The sequence below is a fragment of the Sarcophilus harrisii genome, chromosome 4 (assembly GCF_902635505.1).
Source record: "Sarcophilus harrisii chromosome 4, mSarHar1.11, whole genome shotgun sequence".
Lineage (NCBI taxonomy): Eukaryota > Metazoa > Chordata > Mammalia > Dasyuromorphia > Dasyuridae > Sarcophilus > Sarcophilus harrisii.
In genome coordinates, this window is record NC_045429.1 from 382,085,095 (window position 1) to 382,102,454 (window position 17,360).

The window sequence follows — 17,360 nt, forward strand, 5'->3', positions numbered from 1 at the left end:
ATCCCCGAAAATTGGTGCACAAAACATACAGGATTTCATTACTTAATATTTTCAAGAAGAAAATATCACTAAGTATCCAAACTTTCTCGTAGATCTCATTTCCATCTCATGACACCTTCTGAGAAGAAAGTTTGGGAAATATTGCTCTATACTAGGGCTTCTTAAACTTTTTTCACTTGTGACCACTTTTCATTCAAGAAATTTTTTACATGATCTTTGGTATATAGGTAAATAAAATAGATATATAAATCAAACATTTACTGATAATAAATCATAATTCTGCAAGACCCACATTCAGTTTATCTCATGATCGACAGTTTAAGAAGCTAGACTCTAGAACACTCTTGGTATGTTTCATTTATGTTTCCTCTTTCACAATAAAATTTCAGTAATGTATAAAAAATTGGTCCTAATAGCTTTTCTGTTTCATGTGAAAATGAATTTTTCTAGAGAAACCAGGAAGGGACTAAGATCATGCTATGCCAAAACTTGCCCTAGGTTGGACTAATTTCAATCAATCAATCAACAAGAATTTATTAAGCCATCCCTATGTACTAAATATTGTGCTGTATGATGATAAAAGTCCCTGACTTCTAGTAGCTATCTAGGGCCCATTATAAAGAAGTACTTCATAATACCTCAATTATGATGTAAATGGTTAAGTCTACTCTCCATAAAGAAAGTTGTTTCATTGTCAGATTTCTAAAACTAGGGCTCTTAAGATACTATTGTTCTTCTAATGCTGTTTTTGTTTTCCTTTCATCATCTAAGAAGGGCAGATTTTCTTCTTGCCATGATACCAGCCTAAGCAGGTAACTCTAATGGTTGTTTACTATAGAAACCTGACATTCCATAAAAATAAATAGTTCTGAAAACTCACCAAATTTTTACAAATTAAATCTTTTTTTAAGTGTTGTAAGGGAAGGAACATTAAGACTTGGTGGATAGAGTATAAAGTATGAAAGACCTGGGCTGAAGTCCAACTTATAGTGATTGTATTCCTGAGCACACCAGTTCTCTGTCCTATATAGCGCTTTAAAACTACAAAATACAGAGCTGTTGCTGAGTTACATTGGTGAATGGAGTTTCCTCTCTGGCTTATACATATAAAACCCACAGGATCACAGGTCTGAACCAAAAAAAAAATTGGGTATAGAAAATAGAGGGTGTGGGTTGCTATTTAAAAGAACCTTATAGTAAATGATTTTAGAAGACAAATGATTATTCTCTGAGCTTCAGAAGTCTGGATTCCTGACCTATATGTGGCCTTTTAGATATGTTTATGAATTTAGGATCTATGAGTAACAGGGGAGGCTGGGTGGTTTATGAGTCTGAGTCTGGATCAGTCTGCAATTCATAATGTTTCAAAGCCCACATATAATACACACATAAAAACTCCCAAATCCCCAAAAACTAGATGATAAAATTTGTCCTTGGATCAGATACAGTTTTATCTGAAGGGTACAAGCTAGGCTTAATGCTTCCTTCATTTTTTTTCTAGAGAACTAGGGAAAGTGGAAGACCTGGGAGTCAAATTTCATCAATATACTTCCTACTCAATACACCACATTATATTGAATCAGAGATATTTAATCACATTTTTGGAGAGAAAATACTCTGGCTTTATTCTAGTAACCAGAAAGGAAATCTATCCCGGATTATGCATGGTGGTTAGAAGCAGCACGAAAGATAATGGTCCTGGAATTCAAATCTAGCTTCAGATACTTACTAGTTGTGTGACTTTAGTAAAATCACTTAATTTTTGTCTGTTTCAGCTTTATTGAAAATGGGGATAAAGTATGAAATGAATAATGGAAATAAAATATGAAAATAAAATATAAATATGAATGAAAACAAAATATGAAAGCAAAACAAACAAAATAATCATTCTATCAGATTATCAAGCTCTTTTCCCTTTCAGTTGAATTCCTGGAAAAAGTTATTTTCACTCCTTGCTTCCACTTCCTCTCCTCTCTATAACTTGCTCTGGTACTTTGCAATCTGACTTCTGGCCTCAACTCTCAACTGCAAGTGTTCTCATCGATGTTATCAATGATCTCTTCATTGCCAGAGGAAGTAGGAAGAGAATCAGAACTTTTCTGGACCTTCATTTTTCCTGTATTCTCTGCAGCATTTGACACCATTGATTACTCCTTGGATACTCTCTCCTATCTGGGTTCCTGTGACCCAACTTTTTTAGTTCTCCTCCCAGCTGTCTAACCATTTCTCCTTTGCTGATTCATCTTTTATATCATGCTCCCTAAATGTACATATACTCAAGGCTTCTGTCATGGACCCTCCTTTTTCTGTTTTCTCAGTTGGTGGTCTCTATGATATAGTATGTGTAATACTAGGTAACAATATATGGTTCTATGGTGTTCACTCTTAGGATAAACACTGAAAAAATTGCTAAGAGTTCTAATACACTCTCCAAATGTAGCATGTTGAAGATCCATATAAAAGAAACCTGTTGCTCATTCCAAACCCCTAGACCAGAAATGTCAGACCAGAGCCAGCAAAATCCCCAAATGCAGTCTAAACCAAATTAAAATGTAATTGAGAAATGCTTAACCAAAATAACTAAAAGTACAATCCAATGTAGTTAATTATTTTTGATTTTCTGAGTTAATATGAAGGGCAGAGTTCTATTTAAGTTTGACACACTACTCTAGCTGGCTAATTTCATGGCAGTGATTAAAAACAAAAAGTAGATTCATTAATAAGTTTCAATTTCAGAGGACAGGGAATACAACTTCCCAACCAATGCAGATATAATTCTCAAATATGGATCAAGCTAAAATTAAATCTTGGGGTTTTATCTCCTCTGAGGCAGGGGGTTTGCTTTGGTTCTGGAAGAATTTGCTGTGTGAAAATAAGAAAAAGAATCTATCACTAAAGTTACAACCAATGAATAATAATCTATATTTTTAATGAGATGAAAGATGCTGGTGATGATGGTGAAGAAAACACTTATGTAGTACTGGCTGACAAGAATATGGAAATGATGATAAATATAACAGTGAAACCCAACAGTTAGTGTCATGTGTTCATATTTCAGTTGTCACATCTAGATTTGGGATGTGGTTACATTTTGTAAGACTGACTAAAACATTCACAGCAGCTTATAATCATTTTAACTCAACAACAAACATTTATTAAATACCTAAATAAACTTATTTAATAATAATATGTGTCAGGCATTATGCCAAGGCTAATGCTTTCTCTCCTTTTAGGCTTTTTATAAATAGTTATTTACATGTTTTCTCCACCATTAAACTGTGACTTCCATAGTGCCTAGCATATACTAGGTGTATAATAAGTGCTTGTTTGTTTACAAATTTAAATTATTTATAAATGTCATTATATATTGCACATTATATTGTATAAATGTGTATGTTATATATAAATTTATAATTACAAATTTGAAAGATTAAAAGACAAAAAATAGTTTCTGCCTTCAAGGAATTTACAATCTACTTTTGAATATATATCAGGTATACATAAGTAAATATGAAGCAAATAAAATATGAAACAATTTCAAAAGGTAGGGACCACTGATGTCTACATGAGTAAGAAGTCTTATGTAGGAAGTGACATCTGAGTTGGACATTAAAGGCAACTAGGGATATGAAGAAGTATATTCCAGACATGGTGGTCAGCCCATGCAAAGAAAACTGGTAATGGAAAATGGAATGTCATGGAGAAAGGTCTACAACTAGAAAGAAGGTCAGTTTGGCCTAATTGGAGAACTTCAATGAGTCAGATGGAATAAAAGTGGAAATATTTGCAATCTCCTCTTACAGCTTATATTTTTGTGCGAGAAAGAACAGAGAAAGGAAGAATTTGGACTTTATATTTGAGGTTTCAACTTATTAGATCAGCAATGTGACTATTAGAAATTTCATTTAACTTTTCTAAACCCTGGTTTCTCTGTACTTTAAATGGGAGATAATAGCACTTTTGGGCAGCTGGGTGATACCATGGAGTAAGGGAGACCTGGACTCAAATCTGACCTGAAATATATTTACTAGTTGTGTGACTATGGGCAACTCACTTAAACCTGCTTAGCCCGGTTTCCTCATCTGTAGCTGGAGAAGAAAATGGCAAACCATTCTAGTATCTCTGCCAAGAAAAGTCCAAATGGAGTCACAAAGAACTGAAACACAACTGAAACAACTCAACAAGAACAAACAGCACTTCTGCTGACTGTCTCATAAGGTTGCTGTGAGATCTTAAGATACAGCAACAAAAGTTCTTGGTCTAGTTACTTATTTGACTGTGTCTATGGCTCATAAAGAAGTAGCTAGTAGTTCAGAGAATAAAGTGCTGGGCCTGGAGTCAAGATGAGTCAAGTTCAAATCCCCTCTCAGCTACTTCCCAGCTGTATGACCCTGAGCAAGTGACTTCAGCTCAGATTGCCTGATAAAAAGGATCCACTGGAAAAGGAAACAATGAGGGAGAGAGGGAGGGACAGAAAGATAGGGACAGAGAGAGAGACTGAGACAAAGAGAGAAATTCCTCTATTTTTTCAGGATAGAATAGATGGATATAGATACAGATAGATATATTTAGACAGATAGATGTATATACAAGATAGATATATCTATCTATAATTTTATCCTAAATAAGATAGGTACCACAGATGTCAATAGCAATTAGCATAATTACTATAACTTAGAGATGCTTAATATACATACACATACATACATATGTATATAGATGTGTGTGAGAAGGTATATATGTGTGTGTATGTCCTCCATAATTATTTGATAGCATATATGTGTGTGTATATATCTACATAAATATCTTTGTGTATGTGTATACATATTATACACATACACATACATATATATTATATATATATGTATATATATATATATTATATATATATATATTTAAATTTTATCCTACATAGCTGTTTGAGGGAGGTATTACAGTCATTGGTAGTGATTAATTGGCACAGTTCCTGACACAATGTAGACACTTAATAAATATTTTTATTAACTATTCACTTAATTTTACAAATGAGAAGAGGTTCATGGAGATTAAATGATTTGTTCATTGTCACATGGTAAATGCCAAAGATGGAAAATAAAAACAAGTTTTCCAGATTCTAAGTTCAACACCCCACACTGTGCAGCCTCATCTTAATGTGAGTTATTGTTATGAAATAGAGGGCTAATGTTCAGCAGAACTATTAACTGACAATGAATAGAAGAAAGTGGTATGCTAAATAAATAAATAAACATATTAAAAATATTACAGTTGATTGGAGTCAGAGGATCTGCCTTTAAATCTTGGTTTTGCTACTTTCTCTTATATTATTCTGGTCAAGTCACTTCATCCCTAAAGAGGATGATGGATTAGAAGATCTTTGAGTTCTCTTTGTTGTTGTTGTTTTTCAGTCATGTCTGACTTTTTGTGACCCCATTTGGGGTTTTCTTGGCAAATATACTGGCATGGTTTGCCATTTCTTTTTCCAGCTTATTTTTACTGATGAAGAAATTGAGGCAAACAGGGTTAAGTAACTTGATCAGGGTCCCATACCTAAGAAGTCTCAGATCAAATTTACACTCAGAAAGATGAGTCTTCCCTGATTCCAGCTATGGCACTCTAGCCACTAGCTGTCCTTGAGTGCCCTTCTATGTCTAAAACTGGTAATACTGAGTTAGTTGAGGGAGTGACCAGACAGCCTCTCTCAGCCTATTTCTCTGGTAAATAAGCTCTGTCAATATCTATTAGTTTTTTTTTTGAAAGTCAAGTTATTTGCTATTTCTCCAAGGACTTTGCCCCAACCTTTTGACTTCAGTGACCATTTGCCACTGATGCTGCTGGGTGAGTATTGCAAATCAGGACTGCTTCTGATGACTGACAAAACTTGGTAACCAATGAATGACTGCTTTATTCCAAAGACTGGTGACTCAAAATTTTTAGACGCTGGCAAAATATTCCATCCTCAAAGGCAAAGTTAATTCCAACTTTATTAGGAAGACATTATTTCCAGGTACACTGAACTTATTTGCCAATGTCTCCCATCCCTCCACCCATTTCTTCCTTGGGAATGAAAAAATCAACTTTGGGAGGCAAGGCAGAATGGAAAGAACATTGGATTTGGAGTCGAAGGACACAGGATGAATACTAGGCCCTGCTACTTCATTTCTGTGTGAGACTGGACAAATTGCTTCACCTGGGAATTAGGTCATATTAAATGAGGGAGGCTTAGACTAGACAATTTCTGAGATCCCTTCTAGTTCTATGATCCCTAACAAACAGCCTGCTTTTCAAGTTTAAATCATGAAATGAAGTAATTAAGCAATAACCTAATCCATTTTTGTCCTAGCTTCTCCCTTTTGGAAGACAGATGCTAGAGCACTGGGCCTGAAATCAGGAAAAGACCTGAATTCAAATTCAGTCACACATTTTCTAAATCTGTGATCCTGAACAAATCACTTTACCTCTATCTCATTTTCTTCAATTGTAAAATGGGGTTAATAATAGTACCTATATCCCAAGGTGTTTGTAAGGATCGAATGAAGTAACAGTTGTAAAAAGCACTCAGCACAGTTACCTGGAACATCATATGGGGCTATTGAAATACTTAGTCCCTTTTCTCCCTTCCCTATATGAATATGGCTGATGAGTTTGCACAGCCCATCCTCATTTAAATTCAACTCATTCAAATGTCATGGCATCACTTCCCTGATGTGATGGTTCTCTTAAAAAATGAAGGACACACAAGATTTTGCAAGGGTTAGTGTTGAAAACTTATCTTTCTATTTTGAAAAATAAAAAACTATTGTTAAAAAAAGGAATAAAAGATAAGCAATAACAATGTAATGTAATAATAATTGACATCTAATATTTGCAAAGCATAAACAAGCATTATCTCATGAGATGTCCTCTCAATAATCCTGTGAAGTGAGTACTGAAGATATTTTTATTTCTATTTTTAAGATTCATCGAAGTTAAATGACTTGACCAAAGTCATACAGTTGATAAACTTCAGAAGTAGATTTTGAATTCAGGTCTCTTCTGATTTCAAGTTTAGCACTATTTCTTTTCCTTTTTTTATTCAAAATATTTCCATAAAAGTCATGTGGTAAAAGAAAACATGGATCTCCCACCCTAATGAAAACAAAAACCCTCAAGAAAAATTAAGTTGAAAAAAAGAGTGCGAAAGAAAGATGTTGGAGTTCAATTACAATGAATACCGAGTGTAAATGAATATCTGAGACCAGGCAGAAGATATGCTTTGCAATTTCCATTTATTAATCTGAGGGTCAGGGTTCATATACTCTTTAAATTAGTGCTACATTATTACTACCTACCTTCAGGTGACATCATATACCTTCCAGAGTTAATACACGATCCATACTTTGACATTTCAGTATCCACCTTAACAATCAGTACCAAGGTACTTGACAACAAAATATTGTAAACTGAATAGTTGTGATGCTCATCAGTATCAAAGTACTTGAGGAAACAGAGTAGTAAGTAGCAGAAATTATCATACTAATGTATTTCCTTAATGTCTTTAATTCATTATTAAGGGGTAAATAGTATAGTTAAAATGCCTTGTCCAACAAGATTATCATAAATTTACCAAGTATGTCTTTATAATTAATTAATTGTTAGGGAGATGGTGAGCCAATAGTTTGAACTGTTTCCCTTAACAGAGAGCAGGTCTCAAGTAATACTTGGACTGGACTCTTGCTGTTCATGGACTTAATACTGGCCCTCAACAAAGAGATTGCTTCAATATTTATTCAAACACAATCAGTTCCTTCTCTGGGTATGGAGAACATTTTTCGTCATAAGTCCTTCAGAGAGTCATATCACTGTACTGCTGAGAAAAGCAAAGTCATTTACAGCTGGTCATCTCAGAACATCGCTATTATCTGTGTACAGTATATTTCACTTTGCTTGAGTTCATGGAAGACTTTCCAGATTTGTTGGTTTGTTTATTTTTTCCTTAGAGCATCCTACTCATCATTTCCCATAATGTAAATTTCTTTTCTCCCCTTTTTTCTTCCCTGCCACCCTTTATCTAGCAATGGCAACCATTAGATATATTTGTATGGTCTTGTGGGTGGGGCTGTGTGTGTGTTTGCAAGGTAGTTGGAGTTAAGTGACTTGCCCAGGGTCACACAGTTAGGAAGTGTTAAGTGTCTGAGGTCAGATTTGAACTCGGGTCCTCCTGAGTCCGGGACTAGTATTCTCTCCACTGTGCCATTTAGCTATCCTCCATCATTTCCCATAGAACAACAATATTCCATCACAAACATATACCACACTTCAGTAAGCCATTCCCCAATTGATGGGCATCCCCTCGGTTTCCAATTTTTTTGCCCTGAGGAGAGATCAGCACTATTTGTAATGCACCAAATGCCATCTTAGAGCAGTGAGATACCTAACAACTTACTGTAATGAACTCCAGGGAACTACCAAATTGTGTGGTCGTGATGGAATTATATCAATATTAATAACACTACATGAAAAGATAATCCATCTTTTCAAGATATAGTGATGACACAGAGCTAATGCCCAGTTTTTATTATAGCGAATGAGCTTGTAGAAAGCAATGTTTTTAACTCAGGAAGGGAAGGAAGAAGTTGTCAAGCAAAGAGAGCCATGGATTTATTTGAATTCTGGTGCCTAGAACAAACTCAATAGTTGGGTGGGAGAGGTGGGTGGGCTAGGGGAAAAGGCAGACAACATGGAGTGTGTTAGTTGTCCACAATTGACACAACCAGTACTAAGGCAAAAATCATGAGGGAGAAAGGGAGAAATAAACTTTGTGAGAGGCAGTAGATCAAAGCAAGGTCAACAAAGCACTTAAGACAGTCAGCCCCAGTTAAATGTAGTTGAACTGGGCAACCTTAACTAGGAGGCAGAAAGAGTAGGAGGCAGTCATTGTGGGGTTGTTGTAGTGAAACATTATAGTAGGGGCATCTAGGTGACGCAGTGGATAGGACACCATCTCTGAAGTCAGGAGGACCTGAGTTCAAATCAGACACTTAACACTTCCTAGCTATGTGACTTTGGGCAAGTCACTTAACTCCAATTGCCTCAGCAATAAAAAAAAATAAAAAAAGAAAAAGAAAGAAAAAAAAAAAGATTATAGTAAAGAGATTCTCATGGTAGAAGATGGGACTCAGGAGAGAGGCAGGAATTTCTGAGAGGAGGAAAAGAAGGGAAAAGCAGGAACTTGGTAAGGGGAGGGAGGTATTAAAGAAGATGTACTTAATAGATGACCAGGATCCTACCCAGGTCAGGTGTTTTCATGAATGATCCCATTTCAACACATTTGCGATGCTTTGTGCAAAACAATTACTATATAAATGTTAGTGTGAAGTGAGAAGTCCTACCCCAACCCCACACATTTCCAATAATATAATCACACAAAGCCTTGATTGCTATCAAAAGGCAAGAAATGTGAGGGTACCCCAGACAACATTTCAAAGTGTAAGCAAGAAGTATATCTATACCTAGTCCTGCTACAATTATTTATTTTGAGCTATTCAATATGAGATGTTCCATGAAATTATGTTTCTTGTGCATTTGTACACAGGATAATACAACAAGCATTTATTAAGTACCTACCATGTACCAGGCTCTCGAGAGCAAAGCAAAAGAATATATATTCCATTGGAGGAAACATATGCATCTATAAATAAACACAAAACATATATTCAGTAAACAAAAAATAATCATTACTGGGAATCAATGGAAGACTTATCAAGATCTGGGAGTTGGGAACAAAGGTCTCTATAGGAAGCAGTGCTTGAGAACTCTAAGACTAAAAGTGGAAGACAGTGCATTTGGGATAGAAATGGCAGCCTAGCAAAGGCATGGAGACGAGAGGTAGAAAATGCTCAACTGCTGTTAGAGCAAATAAACTTCACCAACTTTTTGTTGTTGTTGTCTTTGGCTTCCCCAGAGAATCTAAGAAGAATCTTTCTAATATCTGAAACTTCCTTTTATGTTCTGGCTTTATTATACATAGCATAAATGTCAAAGTATAGATGCCATTCAGATCCTCCAGCAGTATATGGTCATTGGATAAGGAGCTCACTTCCAGAATATCCACAGCCAAGTTCAAGGTTATACATCTAGAAATGGTGGGATTTTTAGCATCCTTTGCCCTCTTTTCTGGCCCAGTGTCCCTTGGCTGAAGAGCTAGAAAAGGCTAAATAGGATTAAAGACCACCCTTTAAGTTTGTTCTATGGACTGCCAAAGAATTTATCAACAGATTGTTAATGGTGAACCTCTTTTAGTTCCTGAGAGAAATTAGGTTTTTCTTTTGAATTGAATACAACAGTGTCTCACTTAACAAGACAGATGTGCTACAGAGAAGATCTGTGTGGATTGTATATTTTTTATAAAATGGATCACATTGTACAGGCAGAGCCTTGCCTAACAGAGTTCTTTGCTTCTATGAAAACATGATTTTTAGACGTGCAGTCCTTAATCTTTTTTGTGAACCCCTCTAGCAGTGTCTGGTAAAGCCAGTAGACCCATTTCAGAAAAAGGTTTTAAATGCATAAAATAAACTGCATAGGCTTTAAAAGGAAACCAGTTATACTCACATGTCATTTACATATACATATGTCTTATATAACTATTAAAGTAGTTTTGTATATCTTTATAGTTTTAAATAGGATCTATAAATATACATATACCTCATATGATCTATATGTATATATAAATAAGTTCACAGACCCAAAGATAAGAACTCCTGCCTTAGAAGAAAAAAAAAAAATTATAAGGGACAGTTTTTTGAAAATGAGCCCTGTTTAAATTGGGAGAAAATATTTATTCCTGGGGGATGGAGAGATGAGGATGGCAGTTGTGGAAGAATGCCTGAACAGATTAACTATTATGGTGCTATATGTAGTGATGAATGGCAATAGCCTGGAGGGAGGGAAAGGATTGAGCGAGACAGCAGGGAACTGTGAGCAATCAGCATAAGGGCAAGGAACCTTTCCCTCTCTAAGGTTGCAGGATAGAGCAATCTGGGCCAGAAGAAACCTGGGAGATGATGATGATGATAATGAGGAGAAGGAGGAGGAGGATGAAAATGGAATTCAAAACTTTAAATAAAAATGTTTTGAAAAAAATTTAAATATGTCTATTGAATCATTTTCAGGACATCAGAGTATATCATCAAAAAGAATGCTGGTCTTAGTTGAGAGAGCTAACTAGCTTCAAATCTAGCCTCCCTAGCTTAATAACTATGAACAACACAAGTAATGTCTCTGAGTCTCAGTTTCTTTGTCTGTAAAATGAGAATAATTTTATACTACTTACCTCAAGGAGTTGTGAAAGAAGTGATTTCTAAACCCTAATATGCTCATACAAATGTGAATTATAATTATTTAGGCAGATGTAATGGGGCTTTGTTTTACATACTTAATATGGAGATATCCGTATGGAAAATGTCAAATCTGCTTCTGGGAGAAGACAGTCTCTGTTCTCTTACCATGTAGATAGGAACAGCTTCTTTCTTTTGACTGCAAAACTAACAGGCTACATTTTAAGCACTCTCACTACCAGACTGAGAGGTTTCTCTCTCTTTACAGCTTGTCCAAGAGGAACTCTTCTTCCTCATGTTTAGCACATAGTAGACATTTAAGAAATGCTTGCTGACTAATTCTAAAGGTACTCACAGTCTATACACCTTAGATTCTCAGAGCTTATTTTGCTGAGCTGTGGACAGCACCCAACCTGGAACCATGACTAAACTGTAGCCGCTCCTAGAGTCTGAAGCCAATGCCTCAAGCATGGAATAGAACAGGACAAATGGGACAGGGCAAAACCACAAATCTGTCAGAGCCACAGGATCCAAAAGGAGGGAAGGAAAGAGATTTCTCTCCCTCTCATCCCTCTCAGTTTGCGATCCCTGTGTCATGGGAGAACAGGATCTTTATCTCCCTTAGATGCATCGGAAAGAGAGAGAATGTCCCAGTCTGGTAGTTTGGAAGATGCATCCTATTCTAGCTACATGGTTGATGGATTGTTTTCACCCATTTAGTAAAGAACTGCAAAATATTTTCTCCTGAAGCAGGTCTCCTACCTTGGGTATGTCTATAAATATACTAGAATATCTGGATGTTTAATTTCAATTATATGTAAATTCCTTGAAAGTAGAAATTACAGTTATCTTCCATTTTGCAGGGATTAGGGAAGCAATTCCCCCATGATCCAGAAAATCTGCATCAAATTTTTTGGTCCTCCCTTCAAACAGAGAAGTCTGAACTATCATGGTATTAAAAAAATAAAATATGTTGATATAATAATAATTATGCACTTCTGAATTTCTAATTTTTTTCTATGTCATATACTAGACTTTGTGTGTAATTTGTGGTTTCCACAAAACTCTCCCAAGATTTCCATTTAATTTTTTATGCAGAGCCTTGATATAGTGAAACTGCAATGGAGAAAGTCAGGATGTGGAAGGGATAACTATATTTGGCTTTTTCTTTTTAATCCCACCACTTAGGACAATGCCTTGCCCATCATAGGTGTTTAATAAGTGTTTGTTAAATGAAAGGATGAATACTTCATCAAGTGAAAAATCACTTTTAGTCTATACAAAAAACCAGACTTTTAAAAAGTAGAATAAGTCTTCATACAATGTGTATTTGTGACTTGACATTTGTTTTGCTATTATGTCCCTTACCATTTGTGTTCTTCCCTAGGTATTTTTGAAGAGGAATATTCTTATTTCCTGGAAGAGGATAGTCATTTTCTGTGTCATTTTTCTTCTGTGAAGGGAGGGATAAGGTTGAATCTTAATATCTTTTAATAGACAAATTTTTTTTTTAATTTTAAATACAAATACTTGCCTTTTACATCAAATTTTTTTTTTTTTCCCTATCCAAGCCTCTATTCACTATGTCTTATATAAGACTACGAGAATTCAAGGATCGAAAGCCTGTCCAGTATTCCAGGTAAAGTACTTCTTGATATATTTGCATCTTCCTAATGCCCTATTTGAAATGAGCAGATAGATGCATACCAGAGAAATTATGCAGCTAGTTCCCAACTGATTAGTTGTATTAGTTACTGCTGGAAATGTCAATAGTGGGGCTTCTTGAAGGGAATTTCATGGAAGCTCAATGAATGGTCAAGCTATTAGTTCTGCTAATTTAATTTCCTAAATCTTGCCATTTTGTATGGCTATTGGTCTGAACTCAAAAGTGTCATAGCTGGAAATTTGGAGCTCCCCACCCCCATCACTTCTGTCCTTTGTTAATCACAAAATAAACAGGTCTTTAATCCATTTACTACTACAGAAAAACTTTGAATAAAGATTAAGGAAGATTTTTGTGTTTTTCCCAGGCAGGCCAGAGTCACAGCATTAATTAACCCTCAAAAAATGATCAAGTTCATTGAGTAGTTATTTTCTGTGAGCTTAAAAGGGATGGGCATCATAGAAGCCCCCATAACATACTCTAAGTATTTCAGATGTCATAAAGTAAACCTTCATTTTGTAGTTAAGTTAGAAAGGCCATAACTGCTATAATGAGACCTTCAGTTTAGATTCTTATGGATGATGCTTCAGCTCAGATCCTAACTCTCACAATGTCTACTCAGACTTCCGTATCTCCCTATTACTGCTAGAATCAACTACAAATTTCTTAGTGTGGCATTCAAAGTTCTTCACAGTCTGGTTCCAGATTAACTTTCCAGGCTTATGACATATTATTATTATTATTCTGTACTCTGTGTTCAGCTAAACTGGACTATTTGCTCCTCTCCAAACTTAACCTTTCTTTTTGAATTTAGCATTACTGTTTTTTAATTAATGGAACAGATGTATCGCTAGAGAAAAATGTACAGACTGTATTTATTTTTTCAAAAGTCAAATTACATTTTACAGGAACATCCTGCCTAGCTAAGTTAATTGTTTCTATAAGAATGCAGTTTCAAAACATTCCAGACTAGATGGTACAGTGGTTAGAGCACCAGCCCTGGAATCTGGAGGATCTGAGTTCAAATCCGGACTCAAACACTTAACACTTCTTAGCTTTGTGATCCCAGGCAAGTCACTTAGCCCCAATTGCATCCAGAAACACAAAGAAGAATATTCCAGCTCCTGATTCCTTGCCCTTGTCCCATAGGGAACACCATAGGCCATCTCCTCATGATGGCTTTGTGTCCGGTAATGTCATTAAGTGTTCTCTAATTACAACCATAATCTTGGAAAATCCAGTTACTCTTGGCCTTTATTATTATTATTATTATTTCCAACTGGTTATTTTTCTCCTTGGAAGAGAAAATCTCTCTTTTGCCATTTATCATAGCCCTGAGAGCACTCTTATTATTTCTCTTAGATTTCTTTCTCCTAAATACCTACAAACCCCGTGATTTCCTTTAGCTCCCCCTCCCCCTCCCCAGACACAGTTCATTCTGAGATTTAACACTTCTAATACTATTCTTGGAGGATTTTCCATATTCATCCTATTACCTACTTCTCTCATCTTCATATGATTAATAAGTTCTTTGTCGAGGTGACTTCACAGCATTGAAAACACTTCCCAATCTTTTGATGGCAAAAAAGCCCACTTTTCTTCTTCATTTCAATATTGGGCCACAAGAGAGATGTGGGAATTGAGGGAACACATTTCAGAGAGACTCAGTCTTCTCAGCCATGTAAGTTTAAATCATATGATTAGATTGTGTGAGTGGTAGGTAGGGTTTGGGTTGAGATGGGTTACATTTATAGACACTCATTTAATGAGATTTTGTCCAAGAAAGGCACTCTATATTTCTATGGATTATTTCACTCCATAGATTCTTGATTCATAATCAGAGCTGTGCCTAAGAAATGCAGTGCTTGAGTGACATTATTTCTTATTCAATCATTAATTGGGTTAACGAGGCATTTAGGAAGCACAGATTGGTGAAAGGGCAGACTGGTAAACATTGGTGCTGCAGCCATCACAATCTGCATGTCCCTCAGCCACATCATGGAGTCCAGGACCCCAGCCATCCATGAGAGTTAATTCCAGGAGACTTGCAGTCTGTGGCTGGGCCAGACCATGTTCCTACACGTAGACCTAGCTGCTCCACCACCAGCACTTCTGTTATCAGAAGACCTTGCTCTTCTGTAGTAAGATCCGTGGCAACATCCTGCTGCTGGATGGTGTCATCCAGTGCACAGAGAGGGATGCATTCTTATACCAGGAGATGATTGCCAACTTGTCCCTCTAAAATGTCCAAGTCCATGACAGGTGCTAATCATGGGTGGTGGGGATGGGCTTTCTTCGAGAAGTGACAAAGCATCCATTCATGAAGTCTGTAGTCCAGTCTGACATTGATGAGGATGTGATGTAGATCTCTAAGAAAAATTTGCCAGACATGGCTATGGACTATTCTAGCCCAAAGCTGACCTTGCACATTAGAGATTTGAATTCATACAGCAAAACAGGATCCCTTTGATGTCATCAACACTGACTCCTTGGACTTCTTGGTACCTGCTAAGAATTTGTTCAGAGTCCTATTAATTACAATGAAGACAGTGCTAAAAGATGGTGATCCTCTGATGCCAGTGGTTGCATCTGAACCTCATCAAGGAGATGGATCACTTCTGCAAGTTTGTTCCCTGTTGTGTATATGCCTATTGCACCATCCTCACCTACCTCAATGACCAGATTTGCTTCATACTCCACACTAAGACCCCAAGCACTAATTTCTGGGAGTCAATACAGCAGCTGACCCAGGAGAAAGTAAAGAAAATTAACCCCAAATATAACTTAGACATCCACTGGGCATCTTTTGTACTACTCAAGTTTGCTCACAAGACCCTGAGCAATGTGTGAGTAGACCAGTATGCCCACCTCAGCCTCTTCCAGGGACTTCAAGCTACAAGTGTCCACTCTAGAATGCCCCTTTTCCTACTCTTGAGTATCAACTGGCATTTGACAGCCCCTCCCAACTGAAGACCTCCTGCTCACCAGACATCTTGTCCATTGGCCAAGTATTACTGATCACAGGACATGATTGAGGCTCTCGCCATGCCATCCTCTGCTAAACTGTTAGGGGGAAAATACAAGATGTCTCTCTCTGTGTGTCTCTGCCTAGTCAGTTGGCATCTATTAATATTATCTATGTATAGAATGATCTTCCTCACTTTTACCAAGCCACTTAATCAAACAGTGTATTTATAACTAGAGGAAAACAAAACAAAACAAAATAGTAAATTTAGCTAATCAGAAAACATGGCTTTCAATAAAGTTCTTCTTTGCTATACTCTCTTACAAACAAGCATAAAAAACTAGAGGAAAAAAAACTTTACTAGTTTTTTTTTGCCTTTAAAATATTGTATTTTTTAAAGTCCCTTGCTAATGATCCCTTCTAGTTACCATCAATATTATTGTTCTTGTAGTAAATAACTACAGTCAAATCAAATAAATCACCACACTAGCTATACTAAAAATATATGCCCCATTCCATACTTATAATCCACCACCCTGATTAAATTAGAAGTTCAAAGTCATAACTGGTCAGTACAAAGATCAGAATTCTAAAATTTTTCAATACTGAAAGAATAATTATCTTGGGAAGGCTATTTCATTGTGATGTGGATTTTTAAAGAGAATTACACTGAAATTATATCAGAACCTTTCTGAGTGTTCTTCAGTCACTCAGCCTGCCAAAGTGTTGGCTCAAGGTTTCTAGTCTTATTGAGGTTATGATTCACAGAGGCAGTGATTTGGTTCCAATGGAAGCTGTCAATTTCCTCCTTCCTTCTGTAGTTGGAAATGTCATCTATTCCGTACCATTATTCCACTTAACCTCCCTTCCTATGACTAAATTCTCACTGCTCTTAGTATATTATCATAAGATTCCAACCACTAGTTAGACTAAGACTTCCTGAGGTTGTTTTGAAAACCAGAACTATTCTGTGCTTCTATTTGTACAGACAGATCCTTTTATATACACTGTCTTGTATCCACACACTACTCTAATTTGGACATTTTCCAGCCAACATGTTGCTTATTCCTACTATCTTCCTCCAGATTTTCTGGCCTGGAATACCTGCCCTTACTCCCTTTGGCTTTTCATCTCTTAATCATACTGAAACAATAAAAAGAAGACTGGATTTGGAGTTAGATGAATTGAATTTAAATTCTTTTTTTTTTTTTTTTTTTTTTTTGAATTTAAATTCTTAGCAATGCTATTGGTCAAGTCACTTCTCTAGATCTCAGTTTCTTCATCTATAAAATAAGATTGGATGAGATGATCTGTTGGATAACTTCTATCACTAAATCTATTAATTTCTCAAAGTTGGCTCATTTAACCAACACTTCTAAGAAGCTTCTCTGACTATACTTTGTTGGTCTCATTCATT

At 36.1% G+C, this 17,360-nt stretch overlaps 1 protein-coding gene and 1 pseudogene across 2 annotated transcripts in view; both read left to right on the forward strand.

The window, feature by feature from the left end:
* Positions 1-669: 669 nt before the first annotated feature.
* Positions 670-17,360, forward strand: part of C4H1orf100 (chromosome 4 C1orf100 homolog) — a 39,067-nt gene continuing 22,376 nt past the window's right edge. Inside the window, exons 1-3 of one of the 2 annotated variants that reach the window (XM_031966974.1) lie at positions 670-812; positions 12,703-12,787; positions 12,887-12,954. In XM_031966974.1, coding sequence (XP_031822834.1) covers positions 12,899-12,954 — 56 coding nt within the window. In that variant the 5' untranslated portion in view covers positions 670-812; positions 12,703-12,787; positions 12,887-12,898. The remainder of the gene's footprint in view (positions 813-12,702; positions 12,788-12,886; positions 12,955-17,360) is intronic. The other variant, XM_031966975.1, reaches the window with a different exon arrangement.
* On the forward strand, positions 14,977-15,828 carry LOC105750341 (annotated as a pseudogene).